Source organism: Clinocottus analis, unplaced genomic scaffold, assembly GCF_023055335.1.
Source record: "Clinocottus analis isolate CAN_PGR_092001 unplaced genomic scaffold, fCliAna1.0.p SCAF_73, whole genome shotgun sequence".
Classification (NCBI taxonomy): Eukaryota; Metazoa; Chordata; class Actinopteri; order Perciformes; family Cottidae; genus Clinocottus; species Clinocottus analis.
The window spans coordinates 92,501-115,000 of record NW_027176233.1 but is presented as its reverse complement, the minus strand read 5'-3'; the positions used below and the strand labels follow the sequence as shown (position 1 = coordinate 115,000).

Sequence of the window (22,500 nt, the reverse complement as noted above, 5' to 3'; positions counted from 1 at the left end):
GTATGTGTGTGTGTGTGTGTGTGTGTGTGTGTGTGTGTGTGTGTGTGTGTGTGTGTGTGTGTGTGTGTGTGAATCAAACAATGGCACTGAATGGAGTCATTAGAGTAATCCCCTTTGTGCTGCAGGGCGGGGGGACCACACACACACACACACACACTCTCACACACACACACGCTGTCCACAGAGAGCTCACCTCGACCATGAACATCCTGTCTTTCTGACATCTGAAACCATCAAAGCATTTTTTGAATTTGCGTGTGTGTGCGTGTGTGTGCGCGTGTGTGAGAACAGGAAGCTCTGGACATTCATGTTGCTGTAGTTTATAACGCACACACACAGACACACACACACACACACACACAGGTATGAGACAGACAGAAACGTTCAGAACCGGTTTCCAGGCGGCGCTGGTTTTGTCTCCAGGTTTGACAGGATAGTTGTCGTGTTTTCACGTTGTGTAATCGGTCTGATGTGTAATCCGAGAACGCGTCACTGCAATTACACACTAAAGCAACGTCTCCATGCAACACAGATGACTTTCATTTGGTTTCTTGCCACACAAACACACACATTAAATAGGTTTCAACAACAAGAAGTGGCGCTCTCATTGACATGTTGTCTATATTAATGAGCATTTACTCTACTAAACATCTTAAGAACGAAACATCTTAAGTACTAAACATCTTAAGTATTAAACATCCTAAGTACTAAACATCTTAAGAACTAAACATCTTAAGTACTAAACATCTTAAGAACTAAACATCTTAAGTACTGAACATTTTAAGTACTAAACATCTTAAGAACTAAACATCTTGAATACTAAACATCTTAAGAACTAAACATCTTGAATACTAAACATCTTAAGTACTAAACATCTTAAGAACTAAACATCTTGAATACTAAACATCTTAAGTACTAAACATCTAAAGTACTAAACATTACGGACTAAGAAAAGTCTTCAACCTGTTAAAGTGCGGGTGCGTTGCTGCTGGATGTGGAACCTGCTGCTGCTCTGAGGAAGAAGTGAAGCTGTTGCTGCCGTTCAGCTCCAGTGGAGGAGATCAGCACCGTCATGGCTGTTTGTCATGGAGGTGAAGGTGCTGGTCCTCACCGGGTCACTCCCTCTAACACAGCACGCGGCCCGGTCTGCACCAGGAAGTACCTCAGCTCACCCTTAAGGCCGAACCGGCTCACTAGCACAGTCTACAGACCTGTAGTCCAGTTTACAGGTCTGTAGTCCAGTCTAAAGGTCTGTAGTCCAGTTTACAGGTCTGTAGTCCAGTCTAAAGGTCTGTAGTCCAGCTAATATACCTGTAGTCCAGTTTACAGGTCTGTAGTCCAGTTTACAGGTCTGTAGTCCAGTCTAAAGGTGTGTAGTCCAGTTTACAGGTCTGTAGTCCAGTCTACTGGTCTGTAGTCCAGCTAATATACCTGTAGTCCAGTCTAAAGGTCTGTAGTCCAGTCTAAAGGTCTGTAGTCCAGTCTAAAGGTCTGTAGTCCAGTTATTTCCTTTTTATTTAAACCTCTGAGGTTCTCAGCTGCTGCAGCTTGCCTTGTGATGCAGGTGGGACGTTAACATGGACACACACACACACACACACACACACACACACACACACACACACACACTGTGGGGCGTGACGAGGCCGTTCTCTGCTTTGTGATGTACAGATGAAACACACCTTTGTCTCACACACTTACTGGCTGGTCCTTTACACATGGAAATGTTACTTCCTTGTATTGTCTCTCACACACACACACACACACACACACACACACACACACACACACACACACACACACACACACACACTTTTAAAAACACACACAAACACATTCACACACTTAAACACACACGCTGGCCGGCTGGTGAGAAAACTCAGACTGTGGGAAACAGGACGAGCTGGACGATGTCTGATTTAACCCGGACCGTCCCAGCAGGGACAACACACACACTTAAACACACACATACACACACAGTTAAATACACACACACACACACACTTAAACACACACACATGTGAACACTTAAACAAACATGTCAACCTTCTTTTTCCCAAACTCATCTCGACCTCGAGAGCGTCTCCTCTGTGACGTTACGCTCACTGCTCACATTCAGTGCGGTTACATGGATTCGAATAACTGGCTTAGTCCGACTAAAATCGAATTATCCAGTTCATGTAAACACCTTTATTCGAATAACTGTGGTCCGACTACGATCCGATTAACACCCCTGGATAACTCGATTCCATTCGATTGATAATTCGAATAACGCTGCATGTAAACGCTGAATCGGATCGGAACTGGACAATGCGTTTGTGCGCATGCTCAAGATCCCGCCGCCTCCTCCCTCCCTCCCTCCGTCCCTCCTTTCCTCCTCCCTCCCTCCCTCCCTCCCAGGTCGTGTCCGGAAGTCGAAAGAGACGATAAGTTGTCACGGCCGGCAGAAACAAACAAACGTAAAAGTCGGGTTACGAGCCGATAGTACCTTCGGTGGGTGTCTCTGCTAGCTCCCTGATGTAGCCAGCTAGCGCTGCTGCTAGCTCCCCGACAACCACCGAAGCTAGCGGGGTTCTCTCCATTATGAAGAGTGAAGAGGTCAAGCGGAGATGGCTGTATCACCACTACATGTAATGAAAACAGCGCCACCTGTCGTATCGGATATGACATGCATTCGGCCAATGATTCGATTTATTCACTGCCATGTATATTCGGATAACAGCAGTTGCCCCGAGAGAGAGCATAGTCCGACTAAAGCAAGATTCGAATTATTACCAGCATGTAAACGCACTGAGTGTTTACAATCATATGTCCTGATACGAGCTGCTAATCAACAACAACAACAACACTAATTATTTATTGTTTTCTAATAGCCGTTGAACTAAATTGTTAGACGTTAGTTGTTTGAAAGCTTCTGCTTAATTAGAAGTTGTTTTGCTAAAAAACATATATATATATATATATATATATATATATATATATATATATATATATATATATATATATATATATATATGTACTCAAAGCGGGTGTTTCAGCTCCGTCTCCACAACGACGCGTTAAATGCCACATGAGGTCAGAGGTCAGAGGATTGTTGGTATTTGGCAGCTTCACATAAAAATGTGAGAAAGGAAACACACTTGTTCACTTTCAGCACACACACACACACGCACACACACACACACACACACACACACACACACACACACACACACACACATACAGGCAGGCATTCACATGCACATTCACACTTGTAAACACAGCGACGCCCCCATTCGCCCCTTACACACACTCATTCACATTCACACAGAGGTAATTAGGTGTGCGTGTGTGTGTGTGTGTGTCACAGCAGGGAGTGAGCAGCTCCCATGTCATGGAAATGTGGTGTGACACACTTGAGACGAACAACAGCGTCAAACATTTTTGCATCTGAATGAAGAATATTTTACTTCTTCGTCAACTGAACTTTGACCTCTTGAGCTCATCGAGCTCAAAGGCACCGCGACGAAGAGACGCCCCGACGGGTTCTAAAGGGTTCTAAAGGGTCCTGAATCAGTACGAGAGGACCTCCTGGTGGCGCCTCTGCTTTTATAAAAACAGAAACTCTTTCTGTTCTAAATGAAAACGCCTGAGACGTCACATGACCGCTCATGTCCTGAACAGGAAGTAGATCCGCTAACCGTGTATGTCACGGTGATGGTTTCACTCCCACAAGGAGAGCAGAGCTAACAGCGAGGAGGAGGAGGATGAGGAAGGCTTCCTGCCCAGCATGCTAGTGTGTGTGTGTGTGTGTGTGTGTGTGTTCTGAGGAGGATTAACCTCGTCGACCCGCGTTCAGAAACTCCTCCAGCTGAAAGCTCGGCATCTGAGACGAAGTTCATGAGCTCTGATGTGGAAGCAGAGTTTAAAACGTGCTTCCTCCTCGTGTCCTTCATCTCTAACGTGCTTCCTCCTCGTCCCCTTCATCTCTAACATGCTTCCTCCTTGTCTCCTTCATCTGTAACGTGTGTCCTCCTCGTCTCCTTCATCCAAAACGTGTTTCCTCCTCGTGTCCTTCATCTCTAACATGCTTCCTCCTCGTGTCCTTCATCTCTAACGTGCTTCCTCCTCGTGTCCTTCATCTCTAACGTGCTTCCTTCTCGTCTCCTCCAGAGCCATGGCGGCGTTGAGGCGGTGCTTCCTGCTGTCCCTGGCGCTCGCGCTCTACCCGGCGTCCTGCAGGGCGGCGCCCTCCGACATCCTGTACCGGGTGCCCGAGGAGCAGCCGCCCAACACGCTGGTCGGCAGCCTGGCGGCGGACCAGGGCCTGCCGGACACGGGCCACCTGTACAAGCTGGAGGTGGGCTCGCCCTACCTGCGCGTAGACGGCAAGACGGGCGACATCTACACCACGGAGATCCCCGTCGACCGAGAGACGCTGCGCGACTGCCGCAACCTGTTCGAGGGCGACGAGTGCTTCCTGGAGTTCGAGGTGTCCATCACCGACATGGTGAACGGGCTGGGCTCGGGCCCGCGGCTCATCGAGGGCCGCATCCAGGTACGGGGTCCATACGGTCGCGGAAAACTTGGGAAAAGTGTTGTGAATCTGTTGTATTCATGTGTTCATGACTTTGTTTACGCTGAGTTTGAAATAATGAGTCTGCTTTTAAAAGAAAGAGGCTCAAAATATCAGCAGCATACATACAGGCATCTATATAAATGTTTATTCTTTTAATCAAACTATTGTCTCTCATTCATTTGAATCCTCAGTTAGTTTAAATACTACATTTTATCACTGTTTACACACACATTTCACACAAAGTTTGCTCATGGACATTTGGTTTAAAGTCATGTAAATTGGGTTAAAGTCATGAGAAGTTGGTGAAAAGTCATAGAAATTGGGTTTAAAGTCACGGAAATTGGGCTAAAAGTTCTGTAAATTGGGTTAAAAGTCCCGTAAATTGGGTATAAAGTCATGTACATTGGGTATAAAGTCATGTACATTGGGTGTAAAGTCCTGTACATTGGGTATAAAGTCATGTACATTGGTTGTAAAGTCATGTACATTGGGTGTAAAGTCATGTACATTGGGTGTAAAGTCCTGTACATTGGGTATAAAGTCATGTACATTGGTTGTAAAGTCCTGTACATTGGGTATAAAGTCATGTACATTGGGTATAAGTCATGTACATTGGGTATAAAGTCATGTACATTGGGTATAAAGTCATGTACATTGGGTATAAATCCATTGCTTGTGTGGACAGGTGCTGGACATCAACGACAACACGCCTCAGTTCTCGTCCCCCATCCTCACGCTGTCCATCCCGGAGAACACGCACGTGGGCGCCCTGTTCTCCATCCCCATGGCGAGCGACCGGGACTCCGGCGCCAACGGCGTGTCCGAGTACTCGCTGAGCGCCGGCCCGGACGCCGACCGGCTGTTCGGCCTGCAGGTGTCGCTGGACCAGGACGAGAAGCTGCCCCAGCTGGTGGTCATGGGCAACCTGGACCGCGAGCGCAAGGACTCGTACGACCTGAACGTGCGCGTGGTGGACGGCGGCCAGCCGGCGCGCGCCAGCAGCGCCCTGCTGCGCGTCACCGTCACCGACCAGAACGACAACGCGCCGCTGTTTGAGAGGAGCCACTACGAGGGGGAGCTGCCCGAGAACAGCCCGCAGGGACACTCTGTGCTGCAGGTACACAACGCAGACACACACGCTACACACACGCTACACGCAGCCCGCAGGGACACTCTGTGCTGCAGGTACACAATGCAGACACACGCTACACATATATGGATTCAGTTGAGCAACATTTCCCAGAATACCGAGCAAACATTCCTGGCTCGGTGACACCGTGGGATCGGCCTCCAGCGTCACTCATTAACCACCGAGTCAACTTCACCTTTGAGCCGGCGGCGAGCGGGAAGAGCCCGGATCCAACACGGGCCGCCACTCCCCCCCCCCTCTCCCGCCCCGCCCCCTCCTGCCCCACTCCCCATGCCTGCGGCACGACTTAATCTGAGTCAGATTATCTGCAGGGATTATTGGTATTATTTGCCCTGGATTGTGGACTCATTGCCTTTCAGAGAGCAGAACTATGAAGACATGTAGCTAAAGTCATTTAGCTATAGACATGTAGCTATAGACATGTAGCTAAAGACATGTAGCTATGAAGACATGTAGCTAAAGACATGTAGCTATGAAGACATGTAGCTATGAAGACGTGTAGCTATGAAGACATGTAGCTAACGGTTGTGTAGCTATAAAGACATGTAGCTAAAGTTTGTGTAGCTATAAATACATGTAGCTATGAAGACTTGTAGCAATAAAGATGTGTAGCTAAAGTTTGTGTAGCTATAAAGACATTTAGCTAAAGCCATATAGCTATGAAGACTTGTAGCAATAAAGATGTGTAGCTAAAGTTTGTGTAGCTATACACACTTGTAGATAAAGACATGTAGCTAAGGTTTGTGTAGCTATAAAGACATTTAGCTAAAGCCATATAGCTATAAAGACTTGTAGCAATAAAGACGTGTAGCTAAAGTTTGTGTAGCTATAAATACATGTAGCTATGAAGACTTGTAGCAATAAAGATGTGTAGCTAAAGTTTGTGTAGCTATAAAGACATTTAGCTAAAGCCATATAGCTATAAAGACTTGTAGCAATAAAGACGTGTAGCTAAAGTTTGTGTAGCTATAAATACATGTAGCTATGAAGACTTGTAGCAATAAACACTTGTAGCTAAAGTTTGTGTAGCTATAAACACTTGTAGATAAAGACATGTAGCTAATTTTTTATCACTCGGTTGATATCAATAAATCAAATCTGATCGACAAACAACCGTCGTCTCGTGTTAATTCAAATGCAGCTCTCGCGCCTGATTGGTGCACCGCGTCATGTGACTGCTAAGCCCCGCCTCCTCCCCTCCAGCAGTGAAAACACAATGGGGAGGAAGACGGTTAGCTTCGAGGCCTTTTTTTTTAATCTACTGAGAGTCCCTTCGAGCTCTTTGACGATTGTTGAAATGTGCTCCTCGCGCTTTACTTCCCTCTCTTCAGAGGAACCGTCTCTCTTTCAATTCGAGACCTTTATTACAGGCTGTAATTGAGAATATTGACAGAGTCATCTTCTCTCATCCCTAACAGATAAAAAGAGAGGAAGAAAGACGGTGAAAGAGATGAGATATTTCTGGATGAATCAATTAAAACCCAGCGCTCGCTGGCTGCAGGTTTTCAGCGGCTGGTTAATCGTTAACCGCGTGATAAAGAGGTTTTTATTTGCCGAGCGGCCTTGGAGCGCCGCCAAGCTCGCCGTCCAACGCTTTGCTTCTCAGAAGCCGTCAATGATTCACCCGCCTGGTGACGTTCGGGGTGAGGAGGGTCAGGAGGGACAGGAAGTCGGAGGGGGAGGAGTCGTCGCTTCTTCTCGCCGTGGGGGCGGGGCTTCCTGCGCTCGTAACATTTCACTAAACCCTTGAGGACGCACCCCGGTGACCCTACGGGCTTGTGGGAGTCTAACAAAGTAATACAAGTCATTCATTTTCTTCTATTAGTACCTGCACAGCTTTTTTTCAGCATACAAAAAGTGTGGAAGCCTGTGAACATTTCAATACCCAGCATGCCCTAATCAGTTTTGCCATAAAATAAGTAATTCTTCCATTTTTGAACCAAATGACATCATTTTTTTTGACTGAAACTCCTTCCTAACTTGCCAATGCTTTGTTGGATTGTGACTTTTATTGCAGATTATGAATCTGTAGGTCCTAATCTTTCCAAAAAGGTGTGTTATTAGTATGAGGGTTATTGTTAAGGCGCTAAACTAAACAATTTAAACAACTACAGGAGGCATTTTGGGGGGAATCTTGCTCATATCATGGTGGATGTTCATAGTTATGATCACAATATGGTATAAAAGGGATTTTTTGAAAATATACATTTTATTCCCAAGAACATTCTCAAAAGAATCATATAAAATAATACAAGTATTAAGTAATAAGTATTAGAACTCATTTGGGGTTAATATTACTACTGGAACACATGGCACAAAAGGTACAGGAACATTTATAGCTTTATTGCTGAGAATAAATTCTTCACACCATTTTATTTTATTTGGAAAAGGAAGGTTTTCTGTTTGTAATTATTAAATATGTAAAGCATTGATGAAAAGAGCTACACAATATGAACAAATTAAGATTCATATTATTATTTTTCATCCCATAAAATGCATATATTTCCCCCAAAATTTCAGCTCGACATTAAAATACACATTTTGTATCTCACAGAAATGATTTTGTTATATGAGGAGATCACTTCCACTCAATGAATGTGAAGCTGCAGTTAGCTTAGCTTAGCATAAAGAGTGTCTACCAGCACCTCCAAAGCTCTAGAAATCTTCATGCCAAGCTAACAGGCTACTTATCCTGCTATCAATCTCATCCTCTAACCTTTGGAAAGAAACAAGTGTATTAAAAGTCTCAAAACGTCTCAATTATACCTTTTTAAAAAGTGTCCTTGGCTCCAATAACTTCATTTTTTTTGTTTAAATCTGCTTAAATAATCCCAGCTGGCAGATTTCTTTTTTCTTCTTTTGTAAGAAAGCGAGGACTTAAATTTTCGAGGAGATTATTTTTGCTGAGTGCACGCTTGGCCCAGTTCTGCTCTAAAAAGGAATAATGGCCTTAAAGTAAAATCCCCCTCCTTACATCGCTGTAAGTCCCAGGTGAAGCCCGGGAAGAAAGCGCTGAGCCAGCAGCGCCGGGACATTTAAATCATCTGTTCAACAACGAGTTCATTTAGGACCCACACGGCGCCTCTGCACAGCGGCAGAACCGATGCACTCAAAAACTATTAGACGTGCTAACGAGGACGCGCTGAGAGACGTTCTGCTGACGGATGGCACCTCTAATAGAACCCCTAATAAGACCCCTAATAGAACTCCTAATAGGACCCTGAATAGGACCCCTAATAGAACTCCTAATAGAACCCCTAATAGGACCCCTAATAGAACCCCTAATAGGACCCCTAATAGAACCCCTAAAAGAACTCCTAATAGAACCCCTAATAGAACTCCTAATAGAACCCCTAATAGAACTCCTAATAGAACCCCTAATAGGACCCTTAATAGAACCCCTAATAGGACCCCTAATAAGACCCCTAATAGAACTCCTAATATGACCCCTAATAAGACCCCTAATAGAACTCCTAATAGGACCCCTAATCGCTCCAGGCTTCGGGCGTGGAAAACCTGGAAAATTCATTGAAATTTCTTCAAGGCCTGGAAAAAAATTGTTAAAGGTCATGGAAATTAGGTTTAAAGTCCTGGAAATGTGGTTTAAAGTCATGGAAATGTGGTTTAAAGTCATGGAATTATGGTTAAAAGTCATGGAAATTTGGTTTAAAGTTATGGATATTTGGTTCAAAGTCATGGAAATGTGGTTAAAAGTCATGGAAAAATCATGGAAAGTCATGGAAGGTCCTGGAGATCCATTGGTCAGAATGTGTCTCCGCCTCCTAATGGGCCCCAAGGAGCAGGTTCTTTCTTTCCCAGATAACGAGAGGAGCATTACCATCACTCATCTGCCCATTAGATGCCAATGATCCAATGCAACGGGCCGTTAGCGGTTGTTGGGCGTGTGCACTCGGCTTTGATCGTCCATTATGTTTCACACAGACCCCCCTCCCCCAGCCCCTCCCCCACAGGAAAAGAGCTTTGCAGCGTTGCATTAGTAATGATCTTTGTAAGTCAAAGAATCTAAAAGAGTCATTAATGTCTAACTGAGGGTATAATGGGATAATTGCACAACCATTTTGTGTGTTTCTTTTTCCCGTTGTGGTCTCAAAAACCCTTCTTCTCGTGGTCTTTCAGGTCCGAGCCAACGACGCGGACACCGGCACCAACGGGGAGATCGACTACAGCCTCCATCAGGCGTCGGAGGCCGTGCAGAGGCTGCTGCGCATCGACCGCTCCACGGGCGTCATCTACGTCAAGGGCCTGGTGGACCGCGAGGAGGAGAGCTTCCTCAAGTTCTTCGTGGTGGCCAAAGACCGCGGGCCCAACTCCAAGAGCTCCAAGGTGCTGGTGACCGTCAACGTCCGCGACCAGAACGACAACGCGCCGGCCATCGAGATCCGCGGCATCGGCCTGGTGACGCACCAGGACGGCGTGGCCAACATCTCCGAGGACATGCCCATCGGCACGCCGGTGGCGCTGGTCCAGGTGTCGGACCGCGACGAGGGGGAGAACGCGGTGGTGACCTGCGTGGTCGCCGGCGACGTCCCCTTCCAGCTCCGGCCCGCCAGCGAGTCGGCCAACGACCGGAAGAGGAAGTACTTCCTGCAGACTACCACGCCGCTGGATTACGAGCGTGTCCGGGATTACAGGATCGAGATAGTCGCGGTGGACTCGGGGAACCCGGCACTGTCCAGCTCCAACTCCCTCAAGGTGCAGGTCACGGACATGAACGACAACGCGCCGGTCTTCTCCCCCGCGGTGCTGGAGGTGGACTTCCCCGAGGGCAACCAGCCGGGCGACAAGGTGCTGGACGTGGTGGCGGCGGACGCGGACAGCGGCACCAACGCGGAGCTGGCCTACAGCATCATCGACCCGGCGGCCACTCGGCTCTTCGACATCCAGGCCGACACCGGGGAGATCCGTGTGAGGAACCTGCTGGACCGCGAGGAGACGCAGCGCTACGAGTTCCGCGTGGCGGCGGCGGACAAAGGCGTCCCGAGCAAAACCGGCACCGCCACCGTGCGGGTCAACGTCCTGGACCGCAACGACAACGACCCCAAGTTCATGCTGAGCGGCTACAGCTTCTCCGTCATCGAGAACATGCCCCCGCTCAACCCCGTCGGCGTCGTGACGGTGACCGACGCCGACGAGGGCGAGAACGCCCGGGTGAGGCTGTACGTGGAGCCGGACAACGGGAAGTTCTTGATCCAGAACGGCACGGGCACCATCCTGTCCAGCATCTCCTTCGACCGCGAGAAGGAGAGCACCTACACCTTCCGGCTGAAGGCCGTGGACGCCGGCGACCCGGCCCGGTCCTCCTACGTGGGCGTGACCATCAACGTCTTGGACGAGAACGACAACGCGCCCTACGTCACCAAGCCGGCCAACTCCTCCTACACCTACATGTCGCCCGTCACGCCGCCGGACACCAGCGTGGAGGTGGTGGAGGCCGAGGACATCGACTCCGGGCTCAACGCCGAGCTGCTCTACACCATCATGGGCGGGAACCCGTACGGCCTGTTCCACATCTCGCCGGACAGCGGGGAGATCACGCTGGTGCAGGAGTTCACCGGCAAGCACAACGGGCTGCACCGCCTGGTGGTGAAGGTCAGCGACAAGGGCAAGCCCCCCCGCCACACCACCGCCCTGGTCCACGTCTTCGTCAACGACACCAAGTCCAACGTGTCGCTCATCGAGGCGCTGGTCGGCCACAGCCTCTACACGCCGCTGGACCGGGACATCGCCGGCGACCCCAACTACGCGCTCGCCCAGCGCAGCAACATCCTGTACGGCAGCCTGGCGGGGATCGCCGGCGTGATCCTGGTCATCGTGGCCGTGGTGGTCATCCGGCACCGGCTGCAGAAGGACGCCAAGAGCGGCTACCAGGCCGGCAAGAAGGAGAGCAAGGACCTGTACGCGCCCAAGCAGGGGCCCAAGAGCGGCAAAGGGAAGAAGAGCAAGAAGGGGAAGGCGCCCAAGCCGGCGAAGCCGCTGGAGGAGGACTCCGAGGCCGGCCTGCAGAAGGGCCTCAAGTTCAACCTCATCGACGAGGACGTCGCCGACAGCCCCCGGATCCACCTGCCCCTCAACTACCCGCCGGGGAGCCCCGACCTGGGCCGGCACTACCGCTCCAACTCCCCGCTGCCCTCCATCCAGCTGCAGCCGCAGTCGCCCGGCGCCTCCAAGAAGCACCAGGCCGTCCAAGACCTGCCGGCCACCAACACCTTCGTGGGGACGGGCGACAACAACTCCACGGGCTCCGACCAATACTCGGATTACAGCTACAAGGCCAACAACCCGCCCAAATACAGCAGCAAACAGGTAGGAGACTACGCAAACACGCCCGGTTACAACAGGGACATCTATTGGACCAAGCAGGTGTGGTAGTCGCCGGGACTTTGTTTTTTGGCACAGCCGGTATCCCTCCGCCCACAAAGCTGCACTGACCCCACCACCACCACCACCATCAACCGCTGTCTTCATCTTTTGGTTTCGGTTGTGTGTTTTTTTTTCATTTCTGTTTTAGTTTTTTGTTCTCACACCATGAAATATCACAAGAAGGGAAATACCAAATATGGGTTTATTCATATTTTACCGCCCAGAAAATGAACTATGATGAGCCTGATTTTTTTTTTCAATATTCTGTCTGTTTTTGTTTTTTTGTGTTTGTTTAAATTCTTCAAAAGCGAGCGAACAACAAAAAGTGTGTGTGTGTGTGTGTGTGTGTGTGTGTGTATGTGTGTGTGTTCTGGACATATGAAGGTGTTGGTAACCCCATACGGTCTCTTCCTCCTCTGGGTCGTCACATTTTAAATGAAGGAGCAGTTTTTTTTCCTGTCTTTATTGTTCTTTCAGTCTCTTTTCACTCAGCTGACACAAGGTTTTTGTTTTATTTTCCTGTGAAAGCTGCTTGTGGTCGGATCGGCTCTTTGACGAAGACGAGCGACTGTGAATTCATGATTTATTGTTGTTGTTTTTATTATTTTCGGGAGTGTTGTTTTCTCTCCGTTTGGGCCGGACTGGGCGGCGCTTCAGAGCTCCTCCACCCGGTCCCCGACCGTCTTAAGGTCATTCCAGCTCAGTGGGGTGGTTAAAGGGGGAGGAGCTTGGGAGGGACATTCAGGAAGGGGAGGAGCTAAGGAGGGTACCCTTTCCAACTTCCTTACGATCCTGCAGAGCTCCTCCCCCTTCCTGAACGATTGTTCAGAAAGGGGGAGGAGTTATGGAGGGTGGTTCCTGAAGGGGGAGGAGTTATGGAGGGTGGTTCCCAAAGGGGGAGGCGCTATGGAGGTTCGTTCCCAAAGGGGGAGGAGCTATTTAGGCTCGTTCCTAAAGGGGGAGGAGCTATAGAGGGTTGTTCAAAGGTACACGGAGACACCTGAACGCCTCGTCAGCCGGTTTTAAGAAGTCAATTGTTTGCACAGATTCATGGCAGGTATGTTTTTCCAGTCGCCTGCCTTGCTGCCTTGTTTTACCCAGAGTGCCTTGCTCTATTCTATTTAATGTACAAAAGAGGGGGGGGGGGCTTTTTACGCTGTTTTTGTGATTAATTAAAAACGTTCACTGTGAAAAACTCTGTGGAGACAATCAATCACATGCAGGTGTGTTCACCGGTGTGATCTGTACTTATTCACCTGTGTGTGTGTGTGTGTGTGTGTGAGAGAGAGAGAGAGTGTGTGTTTAACATAGAGCTAAAGACGTGTGTTCACCTGTACCAAAGACTCTCTCACACACAAATAAACACACACCTGTTTCCGTGTTGGAGCAGTGACTTCCTGCCGGGTTCATATTTCAAAAGCCAGGCGGCGTCACACACCTGCTCAGTCATGTGATCTTCATCATCTTCATCATCTGCTTCTTCTTCTCTGGGCTAAATACATGTACAGTGTTTTTTTTTCATAATGCTTTTTATTTTTTATTTTGCCTCAAAAGCAGATTTTATTTCAATAAAACATGTTTGGTTAAAAACATTGAAGAAGCGGCGCTCTGTGCATTCACTGGGAGGTGGGCGGGGCTACGGAGCGCTGGGAACGCTGGGAATGCTGGGAACGCTGGGAACGCCGGGAGCGTCACCACCTTCATGTCCATCCTTCACTCACAGAGAGAAAAATGTGTGAGATGCTTGAAGCAACTTTATCAAACCACGACAGCAAAACATGAACAATATGAGAAAAAGTTTTATTTTCAGAATAAAAAACATTAAATTCATAATTTTTCTGACTTTATAATCTGTAATGTTTTATTTTGAAGGCGACACAATAAACACAAATAAGCAGCTAGGATGTGCAGACGAATATAAACACAGAAAGGAGCCTCTATAGTGGAGTCTTTAATGTTTAGTGTTCATCTCCTAATGGATCGTACATTATTGATCACGCAGCAGAGAGTTATGATCGCAGTTTATTTGATGTGTTCACAGTCATTCGACAGTAAATGGATGTTTTTCAGAGTTTGGTATGAAAAGGCTAATAAATATTTAAAGCTTGAATCTGGCTCCGCCTCCATTGCCGCCGTGCTCTTGAGCAAGACGCTCGCACCGCCGCCGGAGATCCCGGAATGCACCTGAGAGGAAAAGACACCAGATGAAACAATAAAAAAAGGATCAAGATGTTTTATTGGATCGTAGCTAGTTAGCTTGCTAATTCCGCCATGATTTCATGCTACATTACAGACCATGAACATCTCAACATGAAGAGCAGGTGGAGTCATGTGACCTGGTGGAGTCATGTGACCTGGTGGAGTCATGTGACCTGGTGGAGTGCAGCTGGATTGGCTGGTTTAGTTACTCTTTGCAGCTGCCTACCTGTTGGCATGCCACCTGCACACACACACACACACACACGCGCTGTGTGCGTGTGTGTGTGTGTGTGTGTGTGTGTGTGTGTGTGTGGCTCTGAGCCGGTCGGGTCAGGAACACGCTGTTAGCATCGCAGAGTGACGAGGTCAGAGGTCAAGGAGCCCCGCCCCCTTCAGTCCTCATTAGCAGTCCTCCCTCGCTGTTACGCTGACCAACTCGGCTGTCTCCATGGTAACACAACGACCCGTGTGTGTGTGTGTGTGTGTGCTGACTCATACTAGTGAACAATCCGTCCTTCTATGAGACTGTGCCCTTTGAATGAAGTGTGTGTGTTGTAATTCAGTTTATATAAGATGTTTGCTATCATCTCTCTCACACACACACACACACACACATGCACAGACATGTACATGCACACGCACACATGCACACATACACACACACACACAGTCACATGTTTCCATGTAATCAATCAGAGGAACTATTTGACGAGCAGCAAAGTGTTTGCTCAGATCTACTTTCTTGGCGTATCCCTCCGCCCGCTGCTGTCAACAAGCTGCAGGTTTATTTATGACATCATTTATGACTCATGTAATATAATTTAACATAATATAATATGATATATAATATAATATAATTTAACATAATATAATATCATATATAATATAATAACATTTAACATAATATAATATAATACAATAAAACATAATATATGGAGGACGGTAGTATTTTGTACCGGGTTGTGCTTCACAGTTTAGAACAAGTGAAGGTACCTGGTCACAAAGGACCCTTTGTCAGACACACACACACACACACACACACACACACACACATTCCTGACCAGCAGCATCACTCAGCATGATGTAATCCGGGTGTGTCACACAGGTGAGATACTCAACCTGTGTGTGTGTGTGTGTGTCTCTCTCTCTCTCTCTCTCTCTCTCTCTCTCTCTCTCTCTCTCTCTCTCTCTCTCTCTGTCTATCTCGGTCGCCCCCTCATCGCTGTGATCGCGTTGGAGTCACTGAGAGGACTCAATACAAAGATCTGAGTGTGTGTGTGTGTGTGTGTGTGTGTGTGTGTGTGTGTGTGTGTGTGTGTGTGTGTGTGTGTGTGCGTGTGTGTGCGTGTTACTTTTATGTGGAGCCAGAAATAAAAAACAAACAGGAAACATACATTTGTTAGCGTGTCATTGTGTGTGTGTGTTAGTGTGTGTAGTCTCACCACCTGCTCCAACCACACAAGCGAAGTGGAACGGAATCAGGCCTAAGGCTACACACACACACACACACACACACACACACACACACACACACACACACACACACACACACACACACACAGTGACAGTAAATGCCGGCTTGGAAAGAGGAAGAGGAGGAAGAAGAGCAGTTGAAGGGAAGCACAAACAACTACACATAATAACACGTGGTTTGTGAGCTAGTTACCACTGTAACTAGTGGGATATGGGTTGGTTAGCACTGTAACTAGTGGGTTGTTGGCTAGTTAACATCCTACATCATGGGTTGTGGGCTTGTTGTTGTCATCTGTGTTTGAGTGTGTGTGTGACTGTAAGTGTGTGTGTGTGTGAGACTGTAAGTGTGTGTGTGTGTGTGTGTGTGAGACTGTAAGTGTGTGTGTGTGTGTGTGTGTGTGTGTGTGTGAGACTGTAAGTGTGTGTGTGTGCGCTCAGTGAACAGCTGTCTCTCTAATCCTCTGGCTGACCTCAGATCTGTTTTATTTCTTCTTTTCTTTTCTTTTAATTTCTCCTCCGTCGGTTTTTATTGCAAGAAAGAACTCACCCAGCGTCAGAAACAAGAAAATGCTTCAACAACAACAACAACAACAACAACAACAACAACAATAAAGACACAACACATCTTGTGCATCGCATCAGTCGGATTATCGGCTTGTCCTAATCTCTGGAGGTCAAACTACAGGATTGAGGTTGCACGTTAAAACACATCTGTGACTTCTTCTTCTTCTTCTTCTTCTTCTTCTTCTTCTTCTTCTTCTTCTTCTGGAAGGAGGGGGAGGGGCCATCTAGAGAGGGAGGGGTTTGTGGGGGAGGAGCCAGCTGGTGTTTACAAACACTCACTGCCCCTTTAAGGAAACAGTTCAGTTTTCATCAGCTGGTTTTTAACGTTGAGAGTTTTTGTCTGAAAGTAGAAGTTCAGATTTGTTTAAAACAAAAACTAAAAACAAACTTCAAAAGAACAAAGTCAGATTAAAATCTGGAGGAAAGCTTCTGACACCTAATCCTATTTAATCTAAAACCTCCGGATGAAAGTTCCTTCATGAGATAACATAAATGTGTGATGTGTGTGTAGTAGTGTGTGTTTGAGTGTGTTAATTTGTGTTATATATGTGTTACTGTGTGTGTGTGTGTGTGTCTGTCCTGTCATTCACACTGACAGCAGGTAAAGTGCTGCAGACACAACAGGACTCACCTGGAAACTCACCTATGGGACCTGAAACCTTCCTTTGGGGAGCAGAGGCATGTTCAGACATGCACACACACACACACACACACACACACACACACACACACACACACACACACACACACACACACACGCACACACAGACCACACACACACACACTCCTCTTTCATCAGTGTTTGCTTACGCTTTGCATTCCGCCTGAGGTCATGCGGTGAAGCCGTGTGTGTTTCCGTGTGTGTTTGCGTGTGTGTGACAGGTAAATTGTGTGTGTCCTTCGTCGTGTTCGTCGTCAGGCCGGCGGAGCGACTCCCACCGACCCGATAAACAAACATGGCATGCCGCCGTGCTGCTGCAAGGCCTTCTGGGTAGTTTGTCCCCTCAGTTTGTTTCTCTCACGAAAAACTTGATTTGTTTCACGAAACAGAAACAATAAAATCTATAACAATACAAACAAGAGAGGTTACGTAACTCGTGTTAATAGTACTAAAATATATGCAAAAAATACTATATAATAACACAAATAATAAATACAAATATAATGTGCAATGACCACGTACAAATGAAATAGTGTGATGGTTTAAAACTAAATAAAACATGAAATCATTAAGCTATAATATCTTCATGAAACAATACAAATAATAACACCAAATAATATGCAATAAAATACATACAAAGTGATCTGAAAAATAATATTAAAAAAAATAATATGAAAAGACTAAATGAAACGATAAGAATAGTTAAACCGGTTGAGAGCCCGCCTTCTGCTCTGCTATTGGTCAGAGCCTGGCTCCCCCATTGGCTGGCTGGTGACCAATCAGTGAGCTCGGATCCGGTCAACGTATCCGCAGGAGGCGGGCTCTAAAGCTTTGAATCTCCAGCGGCAGACTGCCTTTAATATTTTACCTTTTTAAGCTTTTCTGATCTGTTTCTGATGGATTCTCTCCGACAGGAGCATTAGACATATGTTTGTTTGTTTTGTTTACAGTGTTGCACTTTGTTGACACTGTGTGCTAACGGGCCTTTAGCTCGTTAGCCTCGTTGGAACGCAACCGGCAGAAGGCAGAGAGTTCAGCTGTGGAGGTGAGTAAATGAAGCGCTCCCCGCGCTAGCTGGTTAAGGGGGCTGGTTAGCAGGTTAACTAGAGGGTTAGTTAGTTAGCAAGCAGAGGTTTTGCTAATATAGTTAGCAGGTAAGTTTGTTAGTTAGCCATTTAGCTGACAAATGACCCGGTGATGGTTAGCTAGTGTGTTGTTTAGTAAACAGGCTTGTTAGCATTTTAGCTAACAGGTTAGTGTGTTAATGAGAGCTTGATGGCCTGCTTCTTCACAGTTAACACACACACACACACACACACACACACACACACACACACACACACACACACACACACACACACACACACACACACACATTTTAGCTTGGGTATGAACGCTGCCTGAGAGAACTACTGACAGAGTTTAGCGCTGTAGAAGTACACTGAGGCTGGAATTAACTAGCTTTACTTTAGTGTGTGTGTGTGTGTGTGTGTGTGTGTGTGTCGGGCTGGAGGAGGAATGCCACACTAAATTGCCAAAATGAGGTGTAAATGTCTTGAGGCAGATGAGCTGCCTTTAGTGAGCGCAGCACTGAATATTTCACTAGCAGCTCCAGGAAAGCGTGTGTGTTCAGTGTGTGTGTGTGTGTGTGTGTGTGTGTGTGTGTGTGTGTGTGTGTGTGTGTATACGCTTGGCAGCCACAGCCAATCATCGTCCATCATTGAATTTTGGTTCTGACAGCTGGAAGAGGCAGAAAGTCCCTAAACGCCTCTGAGAAACACTTAACCGCCTCCAGTGCCGCTCAGGCGTGTGTGTGAGTGAGTGAGTGTGTGTGTGTATGTGTGTATAAGCATGCATGTGTGTGTTGACATCAGAGGTGAGTTGTAAAGAGCCAAATTGTCTCATTACCTTCAGTCATGATCTGCAGCCTGCAACACTCGAGCCGCCGCTTTGACCTTTGACCTCCAGGCTCGAGACGAGCGTCTGGTTATTTGACCTTTGACCTCTGGACTTTTGGATTTGACTTTTGAGTTTTTATGTACTTATGTATATGTTGAACATTTCAGCCGTTTTGATGCTCCGTAATCTTTTCCCGGACCAATTAATTTAGATTAATGAACCGATTTAGTTTTAACGATCGAGGCCGTTGAGCTGTGAGATCGTCCTGACGGACTCTTCCCACGCCGGCGGCCGAGACGGCAGGTAGAACAACTACTTACAGGAAATGTGTTTATAAATATATGAATATAGTTTATTTTGAAAAGACAGCCGTGCTCTTCACACTTCCTGGTTTCGTGAATACTTCGATGCTCATTCGCGATCATTTCGTGGGATTTCTACGAATTTCGGAGCTTTGTTTGTCGTGCGAGGGCCGCGGGTTCGATGCCGGCGTTTTAGAGGTTTTGTGTTTCTGAGCCTCGCTGAGGAGATGAAGCCCAAGAAGATTTAAATAAGTTAGAAGTCAGCAGCGTGAGGATTAACTTTGTATGAGCTCTGGTTTCAGGGCCACACAGACACACAGACACACAGACACACAGACACACACACACACACACACACACACACACACACACACACACACACACACTCTCATAATGTATCTGAAGCTCTTCAGTAGTCTATGAGCAAACGGCGCCATCGATTAGTCCACATGGAGGGGGGGAGAGGGGTGGGGGGGGGGGGGGGGGGGTTGACATCACCCTGCTGGGTTTGACGTGTGTGTGTGTGTGTGTGTGTGTGTGTGTGTGTGTGTGTGTTCCATTTAATTGTATTAAGACCAAAACAAGTATGTTGTTGTTATTCATGACGTCACACTAACAATGCGACGGAGACACGCTAGCTGTTTCCACCCGTTTCCAGTCATTATGCTAAGCTAAGCTAACGGACGTGCTTGACTCCTAAATAAGTATAATTTAAAAAATGTATCCAAAATGATCCAGATAATTCATTCATTCATCATCTATCAGGACGCTGGACGTCACCCTGCTGATCAACTGGGTTACCATGTAAACCAGGACACACACTCTGGACCCCAGTTTCTGGGTTACACACACACACACACACACACACACACACACACACACACACACACACACACACACACACACACAGATGAGTGACATGTATTTCGGAGCCTCGAGGGGAATCTGAACATTGATTGACCTGAAACAGATGATGTATGTGTGTGTGTGTGTGTGTGTGTGTGTGTGTGTGTGTGTGTGTGTGTGTGTGTGTGTGTGTGTGTGTGTGTGTGTGTGTGTGTCTGTGTGTGTGTTTTAATAATGAAGTAGCAAACTTCTGTTTGTTTTCATTACATTTAGTTCATCCTCCAGTATACAGGCCGGAGCTCCCGTTAGCATAATGCTAGTGGAACTCTATGGAAACGCGGTTAGCGTCGGCTTGTTACGTGACAAACGCTCGCCCCTCATTTCTATCGGTCGTTGGGACTCAACAGGTGGGCGGGGCTGACGAGCTGTCAATCTCTCAGCCGTCCAATAGCTGGCGAGGTGCTTCGGGAGGAAGTGGGCGGGGCTTAATCAAGTAATTTGTTTCCCAAACGAGCCGTATTCACTAACCCTGGTCGGTAAACAAGGGTGTGTGTGTGTGTGTGAGTGTGTGTGTGTGTGTGTGTGTGTGTGTGTGAGGCCCCCAGAAAGCTGCTTGTTAATTATCTAATTTAATCTGATGGAATTGAAACTTGAACCCCACAAATTAATTAATTAGCCTAATTGTTGCTGTGTGTGTGTGTGTGTGTGTGTGTGTGTGTGTGTGTGTGTGTGTGTGTGTGTGTGCTACTAAACACACACACGGGCTGAAGATGTTTCTGCATTCAAACATAGGAACAGAGTACAACGTCACTATGAGTACTACGTTAAGTACATAGAGTATTCATGTTTGGACCTAAAGGCTTCGTCACGGCTCGCTAACGAGCTTCTGAGGTGACCTTTGACCCCCCGGCATCTCGGTTGATGTGTGTGATCACATCCCCCTGACGCTCCTAATGAGCTTGTGGAAGGAGAGCTGGAGGCCCAGAGGTCACATCAAAGGTCACGCCAGAGGTCACGCTCACGGGGACAGACTCTGTGCTGCTGGAGGTCAAAGGTCACGCAGGCAGCAGACAGACGGCGGGAGGGGCGGGGGGGGGGGCATCATTCAAATTTCTGATTCCCTCGCTAGTGGTAGAAGTATTCACTTGTAGTATTCAGTGTGTAGTAGTATTCAGTGTGTAGTAGTATTCAGTGAAGTCTTCTCAGTACTACGTAGACTTCACCACAGTGTTATTTCTCTCATGGAGTCCAGACCGCACGCTGCTCTCCTCCCTCGTCCAAATGCTTTCCTTTTGGTGGTTAAAGCCATTTGTTTCCCAGCAGGCCGCTCAGCAGGAGAGCCCCTTCTTCCTCCTCCTCCTCCTCCTCCTCCTCCTCCTCCTCCTCCTCATCTTCCTCCCCCTCTTCCTCTTCATCCTCATAGTTTTCCTCCTCCTCTTCTTTCTTTCTTCCTTCCTCCATGTGTCCCGTGACTTGGGTTAGCATCGCTAAGCTAATGATGACGGTGAGAGCCGAGAGCCATAGTTGTGCCGAGACACACACACACACACACACACACACACACACACACACACTGGAATCGTCCTGTTCTGTCCTCCCACTTCTATTTTTAGCCGGCGTTCGATTCCCGCTTTGTGTCGAGCAGTCGATAAAAATCAGCCGCTCGCCGTCGGACATCGTGTCTGAACCTGATCTTCCTCCTCCTCCTCCTCCTCTTCCTCCTCCTCCCCTTTCTCTAATCAGCTGCTGGAGGATTTGATGGTTTTGCAGGAGAGAAAATATATTTATAGATTCTGAACTTTATTTTATTTCCAGGTTTTACAGGATGGATTCCTTCAGCAAAAGGTTAAAAGAAAAAAGTGTGAAAGTGAGTTTCAGTTTGTTTGCTTCCTCTTTTAGAACCACTTCAGCTCAAAGTTTGAATTATTCTCTCCATCCAGGATTAATCTGCAGATTATTTCCTGTTCAGTTAAATAGTGAAGAATGTCTCACAAATCTCTTTTGCAGAGTTTTTAATTTTTTTTAATGAACATAATTTTTTCATCTCGTGATGATGTGTATAATAAGATGCTCTTAACAGGAAGTGATGTCAGAGGTATGGACCCATTAATTTAAGTCATATTTAAGGTGTTTCTCATGAGAATCAATTAATAACTTCATTGCTTCTGTGTGTCTGGTGCGGCAGCTCGTGTACTAATAGTTCATAATCTGTATCTCATCCAGCAGACAGAGCTGAACTAATAAGGATGTGAAGGCTTTCTTTACTCCACAATGGCTCCTGTGTTCCTGGAGGATTACAGAGTCAAACCCTCTTAATCCTCGGCTCCTCAGTCTGGACACAGTTTATTTAATCTATTGTGAAAAGATGGAAATAATCCACTGTGCTGCCGAATCAGCCTCGTCTTATTCTAACGAAGATGAGCACAATATTTATTTAACAGCCGCAGTGAAGATGAAGTTTAAATAA

At 47.0% G+C, this 22,500-nt stretch overlaps 1 protein-coding gene across 3 annotated transcripts in view; it reads left to right on the top strand.

The window, feature by feature from the left end:
• Window positions 1-22,500, top strand: part of LOC137779342 (protocadherin-1-like) — a 111,839-nt gene that overhangs the window by 6,259 nt on the left and 83,080 nt on the right. For all 3 annotated transcript variants that reach the window (XM_068567001.1, XM_068567002.1, XM_068567003.1), the window contains 3 exons: window positions 4,153-4,537; window positions 5,244-5,675; window positions 9,846-12,032. In XM_068567001.1, coding sequence (XP_068423102.1) covers window positions 4,157-4,537; window positions 5,244-5,675; window positions 9,846-12,032 — 3,000 coding nt within the window. In that variant the 5' untranslated portion in view covers window positions 4,153-4,156. The remainder of the gene's footprint in view (window positions 1-4,152; window positions 4,538-5,243; window positions 5,676-9,845; window positions 12,033-22,500) is intronic.